The 16,585-nt window shown below is 38.6% G+C and overlaps 1 protein-coding gene across 16 annotated transcripts in view; it reads left to right on the plus strand.

Moving 5' to 3' along the window:
- GPHN (gephyrin) overlaps positions 1-16,585 on the plus strand; it is a 700,118-nt gene that overhangs the window by 651,621 nt on the left and 31,912 nt on the right. For all 16 annotated transcript variants that reach the window (XM_003263586.4, XM_004087163.3, XM_030812325.1 and 13 more), the window contains one exon: positions 9,957-10,044. In XM_003263586.4, the coding sequence (XP_003263634.1) occupies positions 9,957-10,044 (88 nt within the window). The remainder of the gene's footprint in view (positions 1-9,956; positions 10,045-16,585) is intronic.

Raw genomic sequence — 16,585 nt, forward strand, 5'->3', positions numbered from 1 at the left:
CCAGAATCAGGATTATAGTAATTTGAGGCAGATGTAAATTATAAAAAGAAAAAAAAGTCTTAACTTTTTTAAGTTGCTTTGGAATTGAGCCCCCAAAGCAATCAGATTGAAATCTGAAAAGATACAGTGTTCAAAAGATGTCATACCCTCTGAATATATTCTTTCTTCACAGAAACTGATGAGTACATACAGTTTTGAGAAAGCTACATTCGTTCTCTGACAGATTTATTTTGAAACATGCTTCTCCTTTCTCTTTTTCTACGTTTCTATTAAGTGCGTGGTTCTTTGACATGTGATCAAGTTAGAACTCTACAGAGAGTGCTATTAATATTGGTAGCCATCTTCCAAGTTGAAGATGAATGTCATGGCTTTAGGAAGAAAAGATACTGTTTTCATTTCACTCAAGTCAAATAGGCAAATGTTTCTTATGTTCAAAAATGAAAGGGAGAAGAGTATTATCTACAAGACGAGTATCAAATTGCATCAGTCAGATCAGGTTGGTGTTTCCCTCTATGCTTCAGTTTATATGTGAAAAGAAAATAGTCATTGTGTTTATGTAACATTCAGTATCTCCATAGAATCACAGTATCTTATTCTGATGTTAGCTAGTCTAAACTTTCACCCAATGGAGGTGTTAAGGAAAATCTGAAACAACTTAGCCGTTAGGTTTTTGTTTGAATTCTTTTAGTGAGAAAGATCTCTGCTGCCTCATGAGGTAGCACATTCTATTGTTCGATGGCTGTTAAAGTAAGTATGTTTTTCCATTACATGGAGCCAGTCTTTCTTCCTGTTTCTTTCATCTGTTAGCCCTAATTCTGCCCTCCAAGCAATGCCAAATAAGTTGGCTTCCTCTTTTACATGATATTTGAATACACAATTGTTTCACCTTAATCCCTTCTCAAAGTACTATTTATGATTATATGTTTTGCAGTATCTTTTCTTTCATCCCCAGACAATATTATTAGCCTATGATATCATTATAATTGAGTAACTAAACAGTATTTACTCTCAAAGCTACTGTGGATAGACTGACTTGAAATCAGGTTTCATTCAGCTCATTTACTGAGTGCCTACAACGTGCAGGAATTTGGTGGGGCAATAAGGAAGCCTGGATGAAATGAGACCCTGTCTTGTGAGAGAGTTGTATACTGCTGCATCATCTTTACAAAGTTTCCTTTTATAACAATTTGTTGCCTCTCTTTATCCTTTTAAGTTTTTTTTAAATCAAATCCCGTTTTGATGTTAATATTACTACTTCTGCTTTTTTGCTTATTTACATTTGCCTGGTGACTTTTTGCCCTACCTGTTATTTTCTTTCTTTCTTTTTCCTTCTTTCTTTCTCTTTCCTTTCTCTCTCTTTCTTTTCTTTCTTTTTTCTTCTTTATCTTTCCTCTTTCTTTCTCTCTTTTTTTCTCCTTCTTTCTTTCTTTTTTTTTTTTTTTTTTGACAGTCTTACTCTGTCACCCAGGCTGGAGTGCAATGGCGCAATCTTGGCTCACTGCAACCTCCACCTCCCAGGTTCAAGTGATCCTTCTGCCTCAGCGTCCTGAGTAACTGGATTACAGGCACCTGCCACCACACCCAGCTAATTTTTATATTTTTAGTAGAGACAGGGTTTCATCATGTTGGCCAGGCTGGTCTTGAACTCCTGACCTCAAGTGATCCACCTGCCTCAGCCTCCCAAATTGCTGGGATTATAGGTGTGAGACACCACGCCCAGCCTAGATTTAGCTATATTTTTTATAAAGGAGTGTGTGTGTGTGTTTCACTACTGTTTCCTCTCCTCCAACTTCCCCTACCTTGAAGTCTATGTTCTTAATCATTTTTTCATTTACAGTCATTTTTCCAGAACATTACTTGGTGATTTGTCATCTGAATCTTTGCATTTTAACAAGTATCATTCTTCCATTTTGATTGGTGAATGGATGCAGGATTTGAGGGTTGTATGGCTTGAAGAGATATGTTGATGTTAATTTACTATTTTCTAGTTTTGGGTATTGTAGGTAAGAAGTCCAAAGCCAATATTACTTTTTCCTTTGTTAGTAACCCAATCTTCCTATTAAATATTTGGCAGCTTGTAAGATTTTCTGTTTATTTTTGAAATTCCAAAATTGTACCAGGACATATTTAGGTTTATGTTTTTGTTTTGCTTTTTTTTTTAATCAATCTTGCCTGGAATTTAGTAAACCTTTTCAATTTCTAAATCCAACTCTTCTCAAATAAATGAAATTTTCCTTTTTTCTGCCTCTATCTCTTCCTTTATTTCCTTATGGAATTCCTATAATATGTCGGTCTCTTGCTCTGTCTTCTTATTATTTTCTGCATGACTTCTGTCTTTCGTACTTTTGCACAATCCTTGGAGATATTTCTACCACTTGATCTTCCAAGCAACTAATTAATTTTTGACAAGGACTGTACTTACCTTCATCTACTAAATCTTAAAATTTGAAAATCACATATTTTGTTCCAGAACACAGTTTTAATGTCGTAATTGAATCTGTATTAGTGTTTTAATTGCTTATTATTGTTACTAAAATTATCTATTGCCCCAGAAGTTTTATTTCTCTAGGGGATATCCTAAATATTATGCTCATTCTTCCACTCTCCAACTGGTTGTTACTTAGGTTGCTGGTATTTTCCTCTCCCTACTGAAAGTTCGATTCACCCTAAGGGTTCTGGAAGCTGCTAGCGTACTTTGGGCCTGGTGAGAATGGAGTTACGGTAGAAAAGAGGATCATGAGTGGCAAAAGGAAGAGAGGTGTCAATTCCTGAATTAGCAAAGTACTAAATGGCAAGCTGCTAGTCTTCTATTAAAGTACAAAAAATAAACAGTCCAAACCTCTTTGCTTCCTGGACAGTTTTGTTGTAAAGGCTGGACTTTCCCAGCCTTTAAAGGATAGGGCAGTCTTAGTATTTTTTCAAGAAGACTTCGGACTTCTGGGTCAACCTAAAAAAATTTATAGCTTTGCCCTTGATCTGGATCCCAACCAACCACAAATTCTTAGAATCAGTGAATGTTAGAGATGAAAAAGACATACTCCAAATGTCCTCATTTTATAGATAAGGAGAATAATACCCCCTTCCCAAAAAAAATGATACTAGTTTTTCAAGATCATCTGGGTAGTTAGCAGTAGAGATAAAACAGGATTCTAGACTTTGTGACACTCAGATCTTCAATTGATGGCTTTATCTTCTGTTGCCTAGTGCATACATTCTTAGCATTAAAGCAATTGTCTTGTAGAATGCTTTCATGTAATATTGGTACTCTAAGAGAACAATGGTTAGGTACTTAATAATTCAAATGAAAATAAATGGGAAGTATTAGTAAATCAAGATTCATGTTAGTATTAGAATTATTTTTGGCTAGGTGCAGTGGCTCATGCCTGTAATCCCATCACTTTGGGAGGCCAGGAGTTCAAGACCAGCCTGGCCAACATGGCAAAACTCTACTAAAAATACAAAAATTTGCCAAGCATGGTGGCACACACTTGTAATCCCAGCTGCTTGGGTGGCTGAGGCACGGGAATCACTTAAAGCCGGGAGGCAGAGGTTGCAGTGAGCAGAGGTAGCGCCATGCACTCCAGCCTGAGTGACAGAGCAAGACTCTTGTGTGTGTGTGTGTGTTTTTTTTTTTTTTTTTGAGAAGGAGTCTTGCACTGTTGCCCAGGCTGGAGTGCAGTGGCACAATCTCTGCTCACTGCAAGCTCCGCCTCCCAGGTTCATGCCATTCTCCTGCCTCAGCCTCCCGAGTAGCTGGGACTACAGGTGCCCGCCACCATGCCCAGCTAATTTTTTGTATTTTTAGTAGAGACAGGGTTTCACCGTGTTAGCCAGGATGGTCCCGATCTCCTGACCTCATGATCCACCTGCCTCGGCCTCCCAAAGTGCTGGGATTACAGGCATGAGCCACCACACCTGGCTGACTCTCTTAAAAAAAAAAAAAAAGAATTATTTTTAGGCCAGGTGCAGTGGCTCATGCCTGTAATCCCAGCACTTTGGGAGGCTGAGGCAGGCAGATCTCTTGAGCCCAGGATTCAACATGGTGAAACCGTGTCTACTACAAAAAACACAAAAAATATTATCCAGGTGTAGTGGTGCACTCTTGTGGTCCCAGTTACTCAGGAGTCTGAGGTGGGAGGATCACTTGAGCCTGGTATGTGGAGGCTGCAGTGAGCCATGATCACACCACTACACTCCATCCTGGGTGATAGAGTGAGACCCTGTCTCAAAAAAAGAAAAAAAAAGATTTATCTGTAAAGGAATGGCTAAGCACCATCCAAATTAAATTAAAACTGCAGTTGTTAATGAAGAAAGATTTAAGTGATATCATGATATCCCTTTAAGATATGCCACTCTTTGAGAAAAGGGAAACTACTGATATATACCTAGAAAACTTAATCTGCTTAATCCAATAGCCCCTCTAGTGGCAGTGGTGAGAATAAGTCAAATTTTAGAAGTACAAATTTTGTTTCTATCATTATTTGGTATATACAAATAAGATTTATATATTTAGGTAAATGCTGATAAATAGCTTTTATCTGAAGGTGTTTTATGTGTAACAAAATGTCTTTCATAATGCAAATATTACTATATTGAGAAGAAGAGTAGAAAAAACACATGATGACTTTGAACCTAACACTACCTATGTGAACCTCAGTGTCCTCTTTTGTCCTGCCTTCCTCACAGAATTGTGAGATTAACACATAGGGGTGAAAATGTATTTTTTAAAAACATTAGTATTGTCATTAATTTTATTTCTTGGATATTAAGATTTTATATGTGGGAAGTTCTGTCTTAAATATAAGGTCAGATTATAATGTTTTGTAGTTTTAGCCTCCTATCCTTGAGAAAATTAATCTACCCTGCTTGCTTTATGTAAGAAAACTGAGAAAATCATGAACTGTTTTCTCTCTATTATATTATTCATGATTATAACCCTTGTTACCTATTTCCTCTTATCACTATTCAGAGTAATCTTTGAGTTTTAGAAAGAAAACTCAGTTTTTATATGTTAAAAATCAAGAGTCTTGGGGAAGGAATATGAAGTAAATATTGGAAAATATTAGCATTTCTCAAATCTGAGCGATGGATACATGGGTGTTTGTTATACTGTTATGTTGGAAATGTTTTATAATTTAAAATATAGCATGAATCATAAAAAAGAAAGCAAATTTGTGATGTGAATAGGCCCTTAAGCTATGGTTAACCAAAATCATAGTTTTCATCTGAACATGGGATTCTGAATCACCTTCATTTCATTCCAAAGAGTATAGTAAAATGTTCACACATGCAATTTTCTGCTGGTTACCCCAGACAAATCCATACCTCTTGCCATAGCATCCTCTCCTTTTTTTTTTTTTTTTTTTAATTATTAAGAGACTAGATCTAGGGCCGGGCATGGTGGCTCATGCCTGTAATCCCAGCACTTTGGGAGGCCAAGGTGGGCAGATCACTTGAGGTCAGGAGTTCAAGACTAGCCTGGCGAACATGGTGAAACCCATCTCTACTAAAAATACAAAACATTAGCCAGCCATGGCGGCGGGCATCTGTAATCCCAGATGCTTGAGAGGCTGAGACAGGAGAATTGCTTGAACCCAGGAGGCAGAGGTTGCAGTGAGCCGAGATCGCGCCACTATACTCCGCCTGATCAACAAAGCAATACTCCATCTCAAAAAAAAAGAGAGAGAGACTAGGTCTCACTATATCACCCAGGCTAGAATGCAGTGGCTATTCACAGATGTGATAATAGCTCACTGCAGTCTTGAACTCCAGGGCTCAAGCAATCCTCTCACCTCAGCCTCCCAGGTAGCTGAGACTACAGGTGTGCCACCACACTTGGCCAGCATCCTCTCTTTCTGATGATTTTGGACAAGGGTCTGTTCTCATTAGACTCTTCCTTTTATGGTATATTACATGCCTTTAAAAAACTACACAATCACTTCTGATTAGGCAGGGAGAGGAATAAGCATTTAATAAGAAGCCAGAGTTTGTAGTCCTGGCTCTGCCATTTACTGCTCTATCTACACTTTGCCTCTCTGAATATAACTTGCCTTTTCTTAAAATGAGCATAGTAATACCTGTTCAATCTAGCATACAGATTTGTTGAGAGATTATAGCATGCAACATAAATGAAGTTATAGATCCCCTGGCTGTTGTCATACATTGGTACCTGTCTCTCTAGTAAGGCAGGATGTCTGATCAAATCTCCAGACACCAGAAGCATACAACAGAAAGGAGAGTTACAGAGAGTAACAAAGGGGGATAGAGTATGGCAGGACCCAAATAACTGGCCCAGCAGTGATCATGGACAAGATAACATTTACAACTTTGAGATTCAATGATTTTGTGAATGTACTACCCACAGAGTACAAAGTATCATTGAGCATATTCTTTGAAACATGATAAATTTCAGTAAGGATTTGGAACAAAATCCCTTTCAGTTGATTTCTGCAAATTAGAAAATTTCATATGGAGAGTTGATGTCTCTGAGGTTTTACAAAATAGGAAAAAAACATGTTTCCCAGACAATATGAAAATAATGAGTAAGGCTGGCACGATTGCTCACGCTTATAATCCCAACACTTTGGGAGGCCAAGGCGAGCAGATCACCTGAGGTCAGGAGTTCAAGGCCAGCCTGGCCAACATGGTGAAACTGTGTCTCTACTAAAAATACAAAAATTAGCCGGGCATGGTGGCAGGCGCCTGTAATCCCAGCTCCTTGGGAGACTGAGGCAGGAGAATCGCTTGAACCCAGGAGGCAGAGGTTGCAGTGAGCCGAGATTGCGCCATTGTACTCCAGTCTGGGCGACGAGAGCAAGACTCCATCTAAAAAAAAAAAAGTACGAAAAAGCACTGAAAAGTGCTTATTTGTAGTAATCAGCTAGGCCCCAGAACCTTTATCTGCCTACAAAGATGAATACCATGACGGTGTGCATCTCACTGCTGCTTTGTTTACAGTAGCTTTACAGTAATTCTATAGAAGCAACATGTTGTAAGTTATGTATTATATGTATATAACATATATTGTAAGTTATATATTACAAGGTTTATAAAATTAGCCTAATATATTAAAAATTTATTAATATATTAAAAATTAGCCTAATATATTAAAAATTTATAAAATTAGCCTAATATATAAAAAATATATTACAAGGTTTATAAAATTAGCCTAATACCTTTTTCTACTAACATAAAATTGTGTTTGTTGATAGTATTCATTACCCAGTCAGTATTTTGAACCACATTCCATGTGATGCTGTGTTTGGGATGTTTTTTCCATTTACTCCATAGTAAATGAGGAACCATTGGCTTAGCATAATGATAATATGATCCAGCAAGGCAAGGAGCCCAGAACTCTGGGCATCAGGAACCCATCACATGCATATTGTATAGTATTTCAATACAACAGAATAATTTGCTGTCTTTTTTCCTAAATTGAAATGAAAAGGATTGATGAGAAAGCTGTTCAAAATACATAGGTCAAAAATACTTTAAGTACAACATTATTCAAAATAATTCTGAGATGTTTGCCCAACTAGTTTAACTTTGAAATTTATGTCAGGGGTTTTTTTTAAGTCTTTAATGTTTTACACATAGATTCTACCTTCAGTTAATACCTGGGCACTTTTTTGGCTGCCTATGCAATGACTGACTCAATGACTTTAAAGGGTCTCTATGTTGGTAGGCTGAACCTTATATGAGCCATTTTTCAAACTTTTGGCCCTTCTCCTTGGGAGCTTGCTTCCCAAAGCCAGAGCTTGTGGACAGGCCAGTGCTAGAGGAAAAGGAGAATTTTACCCAGACCCTGTAAGAGAACCTCATAGTAAATGAAGCTATTCAGGTTGGAACCAGGCCTACCTTGCCATTTGGACCTTTCATATTTAGCTCTGTGAATGTATTTAAGTCCCAGTGTATGATTTTATTGTGTGTTACTCATGAGTATTTTCCAGAATAAAAATCCCAAGCATGCTGTAGTTGAACTTTGCCAGTTTGTTAGGTATGTTTGATTAACTTGTTAACATAGCAGCAATAGTAATGACATATGACTTTCTTGAAAACTTAGTTTGTTCCAGATACTATTCCAAGTGTTTTATATGTATTAATAGGATGTCATTTAATCCTCATAACAACCCTATTATGGCTACTTTACAGATGAAAAACTAAGGCAAAGAGAAGTTAAGCAACTTGTGCATGGTTAAACATTCTAGCAAATAGTGGTGCTAGGATTTCCACTCAGGCAGTCTGACTCCAGAGCTCACATATTTAATCTCTGTGCTATGCCACCTCCTGACTAGTTTATCTCTTATAGAGTCTGTGAAGGTTGTGTCTCTGGTAGGTCTCAAGTTCTCCCTACCTCTGTCACACCTGGATAAAAATTGAAATTATATCCTAGTTATAAATCATGCTATCTTGAGTCACTAACTTTTCTTCTTCCTCTCTCATCAAATAGTGCATTAAGGTAAGGGGGCATGAATAAACTTCACTGTCATGAGATATTTGTGAGAACATATGCTGTCTCATTGAGAGATCATTTGTTTTCAAGTTAACAAACACCTGCTGAAGCTAGTGCAAGCAAAGAAGACATTTATGGAAGGATACAAGGTTATCTCATAGAACCCAAGAGCAAGAATACAGCTGGGCCTCAAGGGGGATGAAAGGCAGGAAGCAGAAAATCAGAAGCCAGGGTTACTCCCTTTTTAGTTGTTCTCATTAGATGTCCATAGGGAAGAAAGGGAAAGAAAGAGTCAGGTGGTATAAATAGGTAAGAATTTTTCAGAAAACAAGGGTATGGCTAGATATATACTCCTCAAAAAGTATCTTTTCTGTACTGCATCAATTGAAGGGAAATGCCAATTACAGGTCACATTGCCCAGTAGATTTGTATGGATTTAAAGTAGTAACTAAACAATCCCTTTCAACTACTCCCAATCATCCTGTCCCTTCATAAGTCTTGATTCTTGGAATTTTGTTTATTCTCACTTGATAAGTCTCAAGGTAGGACTTTTCAACTGTTCTGACATCCAAAGATAAGACCCCCGTTTTCATCTCTTCTCCCCAGACCTTCAACCTGTACCATCAAAGAGCCTGTTGCACTTGCCTTTTCAAGTGACAGTCAGGAACCTGCCTAGCTTCCATTCCTAATATTCATCCTGTATTCATGTCCTGTATAAGTAGTTCATACCATCTCTACTTTCCTTGTCCTTTTTCCCCTACCTTTTCTCTTCCCAACATTATTAATACCTACTGGCTTTTCCTATTTCTAGGGATCCTTCCCCCTCCATTTCCTATTAGATAAACTCCAAATTCATCAGCTTGAGGGTTCTTCAAAATCATGTCCCATCCTACCTGTCCCAGTCATTCCCACTCAAGTCCTTCACTCTAAGCAGGCCATTTTCCACAGTGACCTAGAAACAGCACAGGCTTAACCATTATTCCAAGCCTTTGCTAGTACAGATCCTCTTGCTTACGAAGCTCTTTCCCATTCCTTTTCTTTCCACCTCTCAGAATCCAGCTCATTTCTCGGGGCCTCACTTAAGACATTCTCACTAAAGAGTCCTATGTGATCTTTCCAACACCTCAGGTAACCAATTGTCTGGGATTGCCTTGGATTCCTAGGACATCTGACTTTAGTACTAAAACAGGAATATTCCTAGGCAAACCAGGATAGTTAGACATCCTCCAACATCTCATTGTCTCCTTTCATTATAGTGGCTTGTTAGAACAAAAAGCCCTGTGAAATCGCCAGTAGCCACTACTTCAGCATGTACAAGGTCCTTTCTCCATAAGACTTAATGCTCCTGTTAGGCAGAGACCCTTTTGATTCCCACTTCATACAGAATATAGTGCTGTACTCATGTTAATGTCTATTAGTGAATAAGGTGATGTAGTTTTAAGTTGGCACTATATCTAAAATCTTTTCCTTGTTTGTTAATTTCTTTGTCTTTATTTTTTTCCAGCCCAGATGACTTACTCAATGCCTTGAATGAGGGTATCAGTCGTGCTGATGTCATCATCACATCAGGGGGTGTATCCATGGGGGAAAAGGTATGAAAGATAGGGCTCGTGAAAATGTATCTGCTCTAATGTTCTTGCATATGGTCGATTAACTATGGTCTGGTAGGCATCTGATATTCATAACCAGGCCCCCACACAGCTGAAAATCCATGGGGCTTCAGAAATTACTGGTCTCTCTAAAAGGGATACAATGTGGGTAGGTCAGGGAGCTTACCCTCAGGAGCAACCTGGAGAATCCCACAACTTGCAGAATGGTTTTTGCTATTCCCCTGGAAAACTTCTGACCTGTTTCTCACTCTATTTTACTACATTAGGACATCCTTTATACATGATATTTACCACTAGGGTAAAACTCTAAGATCCTTCCTTCTACTCAGATTTAAACATGACTCCCCAGGAGCCAACCAATTCACCCACCATATATTCCAAATCTACCAAGAATGCTTAGCTCCCTTTCCCCACAAGGAAGAAAGGGAGGATTAGGCATTCCTTTTGCTCCTCTTTACAAAATAATAATAATAAGGAAAATATGGCCAGGCACAGTGGCTCAAGCCTGTAATTCCAATACTTTGGGAGGCTGAGGCGGGTAAGTTGCTTGAGCCCAGGAGTTCACGACCACCTGGGCAACATGGTGAAACCCCATCTCTACAAAAAAAATGCAAAAATTAGTTGGGCATGGTGGCACGCGCCTGCAGTTCCAGCTACTTGGGTGCTGAAGTGGGAGGATCGCTTGAGCCTGGGTGGTCAAGGCTGCAGTGAGCTGAGATCGCACCACTGCACTCCAACCTGGGCAACACAGCAAGACCCTGTCTAAAAAAAAAAAAAAATATATATATATATATATACACACACACACACACGTATTATTTTATAGGACTAAGTGTATTTTATTTGTAGATGGTATATACTTGTTCCTATAAAGACCACAATTTGAATATTTCAGTAACACTAAGTTTACGTTTCTTAATGAAATGTGTTAGTTTACAATGACTATTGGGTCCACTGAATAATGTTATAAAAGTAAAATATTCTTTACTAAATAACCAACCTTAATTTTTGGCTCAAAGATATTTCAGCATAAAATGTTTTGCCAGCTGATAATCCTTTTCCATGTTTTCTCTCACATTAATGACTAAACTGAAAAATTACAAAAATACTGTCATAGCAATTTTTACTAAAATTCATATTTTCTAAGAGTTTGATTTATTTTAAAGTAGATCTTACATATATGATTGTACTTGATCTCTGTCCTCTTGTAGCTATAAAACTGCCTAAATTTATAACCTGACTCTTTGGACAGTGAACTCTGTTGGCTCGGAGAACAAATGTCAGAACTTAGCAACCTGAATAGAAGAATGCCTGCCTTCCATTCACAAACTTTAGTGTTAGAGCCTTTCAGAATAGCCCTGCAGATGCTAAAAAGTTTGGGAGAAAAAAATCTCACCTTACCTCCAGGAGTGAAAGTGTCGTAGTGTGTGCAGGTGTTCTTATAGCAAACAAATTGCTGGATTAGTGTTCCCTCTAAGTCTCCCAGAGTCTTTAGCCCCAGGTAGAGCAAATTGCCGCAGAGCTCTCCTGAGATCACAAAGGCTAGGGGCTGAGATGTGCACTGTAGTACAGCTGAAACGTGTCTGTTTTCATTACCATCAAACTGCCTGTGGTACTCTCAATATTACAAGAGCAAACTATGAAGTCAGGTCTATTTAAATGTTAAATTTGTTATTTCCAGGGTTTGTGTCTTACATAATTTCTCTTAGTTTCTGATTAACCTAATTGTGGGATAATAGCTATTTGGCAGAACTAACATTTATCTTTTCTAGTACTTCTGAAGAGGTAACAAACCCATAGCATATATAGGCTTGGCAATTGTGGCTCAATTGTGGTAAGGACAGAACACTTCTCAACCTAACCTTCTTTATTAGTGCTAACAAAGATATATTTATACCAGGGATTTGCTCACCAGTAAACAAAGCCAATATAGTTAAGCATATTGGTTTTATTTATTTTATTCTCTGTGTAATAAGATACTTACACTAAACCTTTAATTTACTAGGAAAGAAATTTTAGGAACTGGGCATCCCACGGTATTCCTTAAGAGCTGCTAATTGTCCCTTCCTACCTCCTTGAGTGGGAATGAGATGATAGAGGAACCAGGAAGAAACAGATAAAACATACATGCAGCAAATTCCTGCCAGCAAACAAGTTTTAATTCCAAAAAGAATTTAGGGTACCTCCATAGCAGAAAGAAAATAATAAAAGACAACATTTGCTTCAGCCCAGGAGCTAAGCCTGAAAACCAGTTACTAAAAAAACAGGGAAATCAAGGAAAAATTCAGAAGCATTATGTAGCAGGCATGAATATTAAGTGTAGAACCTCAGGTATGCAAGAAATGTATTTAATTCTATTTAAATTGTACTGTAAATGCCTGTGCTACAGGACTGGTGGGAAATTTTATTAAGCCACAACTGGAGCTTACTATCTCCAAGAATTATGCCAAGGAACCTGAAGGTACTTAAGCAGCACCAAAGCATCAGGGAGACACACCTGGTCACTGGTCTGCACTGGATACATCTAGAGTATTCTTGTAGTACCATTAGATCTCAAGTCTTTGCTCCTTTGGGCCATGCTAAGAGCACTAAGATCAAGTAGAGGCTGGAAACCTCAGAGCAGCTAGCCTCTTTGGGTGTATTTCACAGCCATCCCTTCTAAAATCTGACCACTTCTCCAACATACTGCCTGCTAAACAGCGAGGAGGGGCCCCTGCTGCTTGTTGGACTCATAGACCAGTACCTTCTTCCCAGCCAAGGAGAAATGATTCTTCCACAGTTACTTCCCTAAAGATCTCTCCCCTCCTTCACCTCACCCCCCTGCCCTACATACCCTTTGCAAAGAGTTTCATTTTTACAAAACACTGAAAGTTTGTTAAATAGTTAAACAGTATCTGCCTTTTGCCATGAAAACTAAAGAATCATATGCATTACTGTAAGTTTTCCTCAACCTACAAAATTATTAAATAACTCAAAGACAATGAAAGGTGGCAATAATCCAGAACGATGCACTAAACTGGATACCAGTGACCTTTTTTGCTCATTTCTAAGTCTCTTAAGTTTTGCTAATAGTGTCTCCACCACCCCCTATGATCAAAGTACCACATAGATGATAACTGATCACAAAAAAGGCTGGTTTCATGAGGTTTGCCCGATTATTTAGCAATAAGAGTGTTAATTAACCATGTAAGCTCCTTGATTTGTTTTGTAAGTCTAGAGTCATGTAGCCTCAGAATATTTAAAAGTAATTGGCTGGGCACGTTGGCTCACGCCTATAATCCCAGCACTTTGGGAGCCCAAGGTGGGCAGATTGCTTGAGGCCAGGAGTTCAAGACCAGCCTGGCCAACATGGCAAAACCCCACCTCTACTAAAAGTAAAAAATTAGCTGGGCATAGTGACAAATGCCTATAATCCCAGCTTCTTGGAAGGCTGATGCACAAGAGCTGCTTGAACCTGGGAGGTGGAGGTTGCAGTGAGCCAAGATCGCACCACCGCACTCCTGCATGGGTGACAGAGGAAGACTCTGTCTCAAAAAACAAAATAAAACAAAACAAAACTAATCAACAATATTCCAAACAAACACATAAGAAAATTTTCTTTAACATTTCACTTAGTCCTACATCATTCTTGTTCTGCTAAATGTTGAGTTAGCCGTCTGCTTTCCTGAAGCCATCTGCTTTGGTACTATATAAAAGTTAGCTAAGCTATATCACCTCAGAAGCCTGTACTCAAGACATTATTGTTTGATATCTCAATATCAATGTTAAAGTGCCTATTACACTCCTTTTCCCTAATGCTCTAAATCTGTCTCTGTTTCGGGCATAAACTATTGACTATAGCTCATAGCAGAGCCTTCAGGCAAGCATCAAAGTAAAACAGAAATTCTCTGTGAATGACAAATACTTGAGAGCTATGCTTAATTTACTTCCGTAACCAATAATATCAGAATAGAAGATAAGTAACATTCTTTTTTGAGGTACACATGTAAGTATTTCATAGTAGGGGTTTTTTTGTTTTGTTTTGTTTTGAGGTTTTTGTTTTATTTTGTTTTTCGAGACAAAGTCTCACTCTGTCACCCAGGGTAGAGTGCAGTAGTGCCATCATAGTTGACTGCAGCCTTGAATTCCTGGGCTCAAGCAATCCTCTTGCCTCAGCCTCCCAAAGTGCTGGGATTATAGGCGTGAACCACCATGCCAGCCTAGAAGTTTTGATCAGTGTTTCCTCTGAGGGTAAAACAGCAAAGGTATTGTCAAATTTCCAAGAACTTCCCGTAAAGCAAACAATTTCTGAAATATTTCTGTTAATAACAGTTTACCTATAAGAATCTAACCTAGGGCAGACTGAGTGTCTCTGCTCAGATATGGCAGTTCCTCTCATGAAACTTTGAACAAATCTAATTATTCTCAGCATTCCTTTTTATAAGATGAAAACAAATCTGGGATTTTCTAGAGGCCCTCTAGGAAATTTTAAAGATGAGTTTTGGTAAGAAAAGAATATTTTTTCGGCTGGGCGCTGTGGCTCACGCTTGTAATCCCAGCACTTTGGGAGGCCGAGGCGGGTGGATCAGGAGGTCAGGAGATCGAGACCACAGTGAAACCCCGTCTCTACTAAAAATACAAAAAAAAAATTAGCCGGGCGTGGTGGCGGGCGCCTGTAGTCCCAGCTACTCGGAGAAGCTGAGGCAGGAGAATGGCATGAACCCGGGAGGCGGAGCTTGCAGTGAGCCGAGATTGCGCCACTGCACTCCAGCCTGGGCAACAGAGTGAGACTCCGTCTCAAAAAAAAAAGAAAAAAAGAAAAGAACATTTTTTCCTAAATTTTGGTCTGATCTTTAAAAGGCAGAAATCAAAAGGGTTATTAAAAAAGAATGGGGCACTTGATGAAGACCTGAGAAACTGTACTTGGTTACCTAATTTTTCAAAACAACAATAAAATATTTGAAAATGAACATAGAAGGTAACATGATTGTAAATAACCTTGGCTCAATTCATAAATGAGGAACCTTTGTTCTTCGCTTTTTTATTTCTTTAAATAAAGACAAACAGAAAGCACAAAAAGGCAAATTACACAAAAAGAATAACCTTTCTTATTGTAGGACAGGCATTAATCAGTACCAAAGAAATAAGCACATCAAAACTCAGCAAACTCACTAAAATTTTAATATGTTTCTCAGCTTCACTTCAAACACAGTTACTAGAAACCAGGGCAAATACAATCTCATGAAAGTTTGTCCTTTATTATGCTCTTTTATATTCTGGAACAAACTGACACTTTAGAGCAAAGAACAGTCTTCATACCCATAAGGGTCCTTGAGACCTTTTAAGAGGACCTGCAAGGTCAACACTATTTTTATAATATTAAGACTTTATTTGCCTTTTTTTTTTTTTTTTTTTTTTTTTTTTGAGACAGAGTCTCGCCCTGTCACCCAGGCTGGAGTGCAGTGGTGCCATCTCGGCTCACTGCAAGCTCCGCCTCCCAGATTCATGCCATTCTCCCACCTCAGTCTCCCGAGTAGCTGGGACTACAGGTGCCTGCCACCACGCCCAGCTAATTTTTTGTTTTTGTATTTTTAGTAGAGACAGGGTTTCACCATGTTAGCCAGGATGGTCTCGATCTCCTGACCTCGTGATCCACCCGCCTCAGCCTCCCAGATTGCTGGGATTACAGGCGTGAGCCACCGCACCCAGCCAGTTTGCCTTTTTTATTCCACGTCTCTCATTCTCTTTCCTTTTCTCATGAGTGTGTGCTTGAGTTCTTCCAGCAGCTAAATGATGTGTGATATCTCATCAGATTGAATGAACCAGATATGAGAATCTGGCTTCTGGTAACCCAGAAGTTAAAGAGATTTTCAAAATTATAAAACAACGCATTGGAAATAAGTTACTGGGCTGGGTGTGTGGCTCACGCCTGTAATCCCAGAACTTTGGGAGGCTGAGGCGGGTGGATCACCTGAGGTCAGGAGTTCAAGATCAGCCTGGCCAACATGGTGAAACCCCATCTCTACTAAAAATACAAAAATTAGCTGGGCGTGGTGGCGGGCGCCTGTAATCCCAGCTACCTGGGAGGCCGAGGCAGGAGAACCACTTGAATCCAGGAGGCAGAGGTTGCAGTGACCCGAGATCATGCCATTGCACTCTAGCCTAGGCAACAAGAGTGAGACTCTGTCTCAAAAAAAAAGAAAAGAAGTTACTTATGTTAACATGAAATGGCTTTATTGTTGTTATTTTCAAATGAACCAAATGTTTTTTTAATTTCTTAGTTTTAATTTCTAATATAGTAAATATCCATAGCTATAGCTCACATAAACAAAAACTCTTAGGGATCCTTAATGAATTTTAATTTAAGAATATGTAAAGGGGTCTTGAGACCAAAAATTCTGAGAACCGGGCTTTAAGAAAAAAATATTATTTTTCCTTGAAAAACAAAAGAATACATATAGCTATACTTCTCTGTCATTATTGCTCCTTATATAATTGCAACTACCCATATTAATTACGATGTTTAAGAAAATAACTAATATCT

Source organism: Nomascus leucogenys, chromosome 1a, assembly GCF_006542625.1.
Source record: "Nomascus leucogenys isolate Asia chromosome 1a, Asia_NLE_v1, whole genome shotgun sequence".
NCBI classification, from domain to species: Eukaryota; Metazoa; Chordata; class Mammalia; order Primates; family Hylobatidae; genus Nomascus; species Nomascus leucogenys.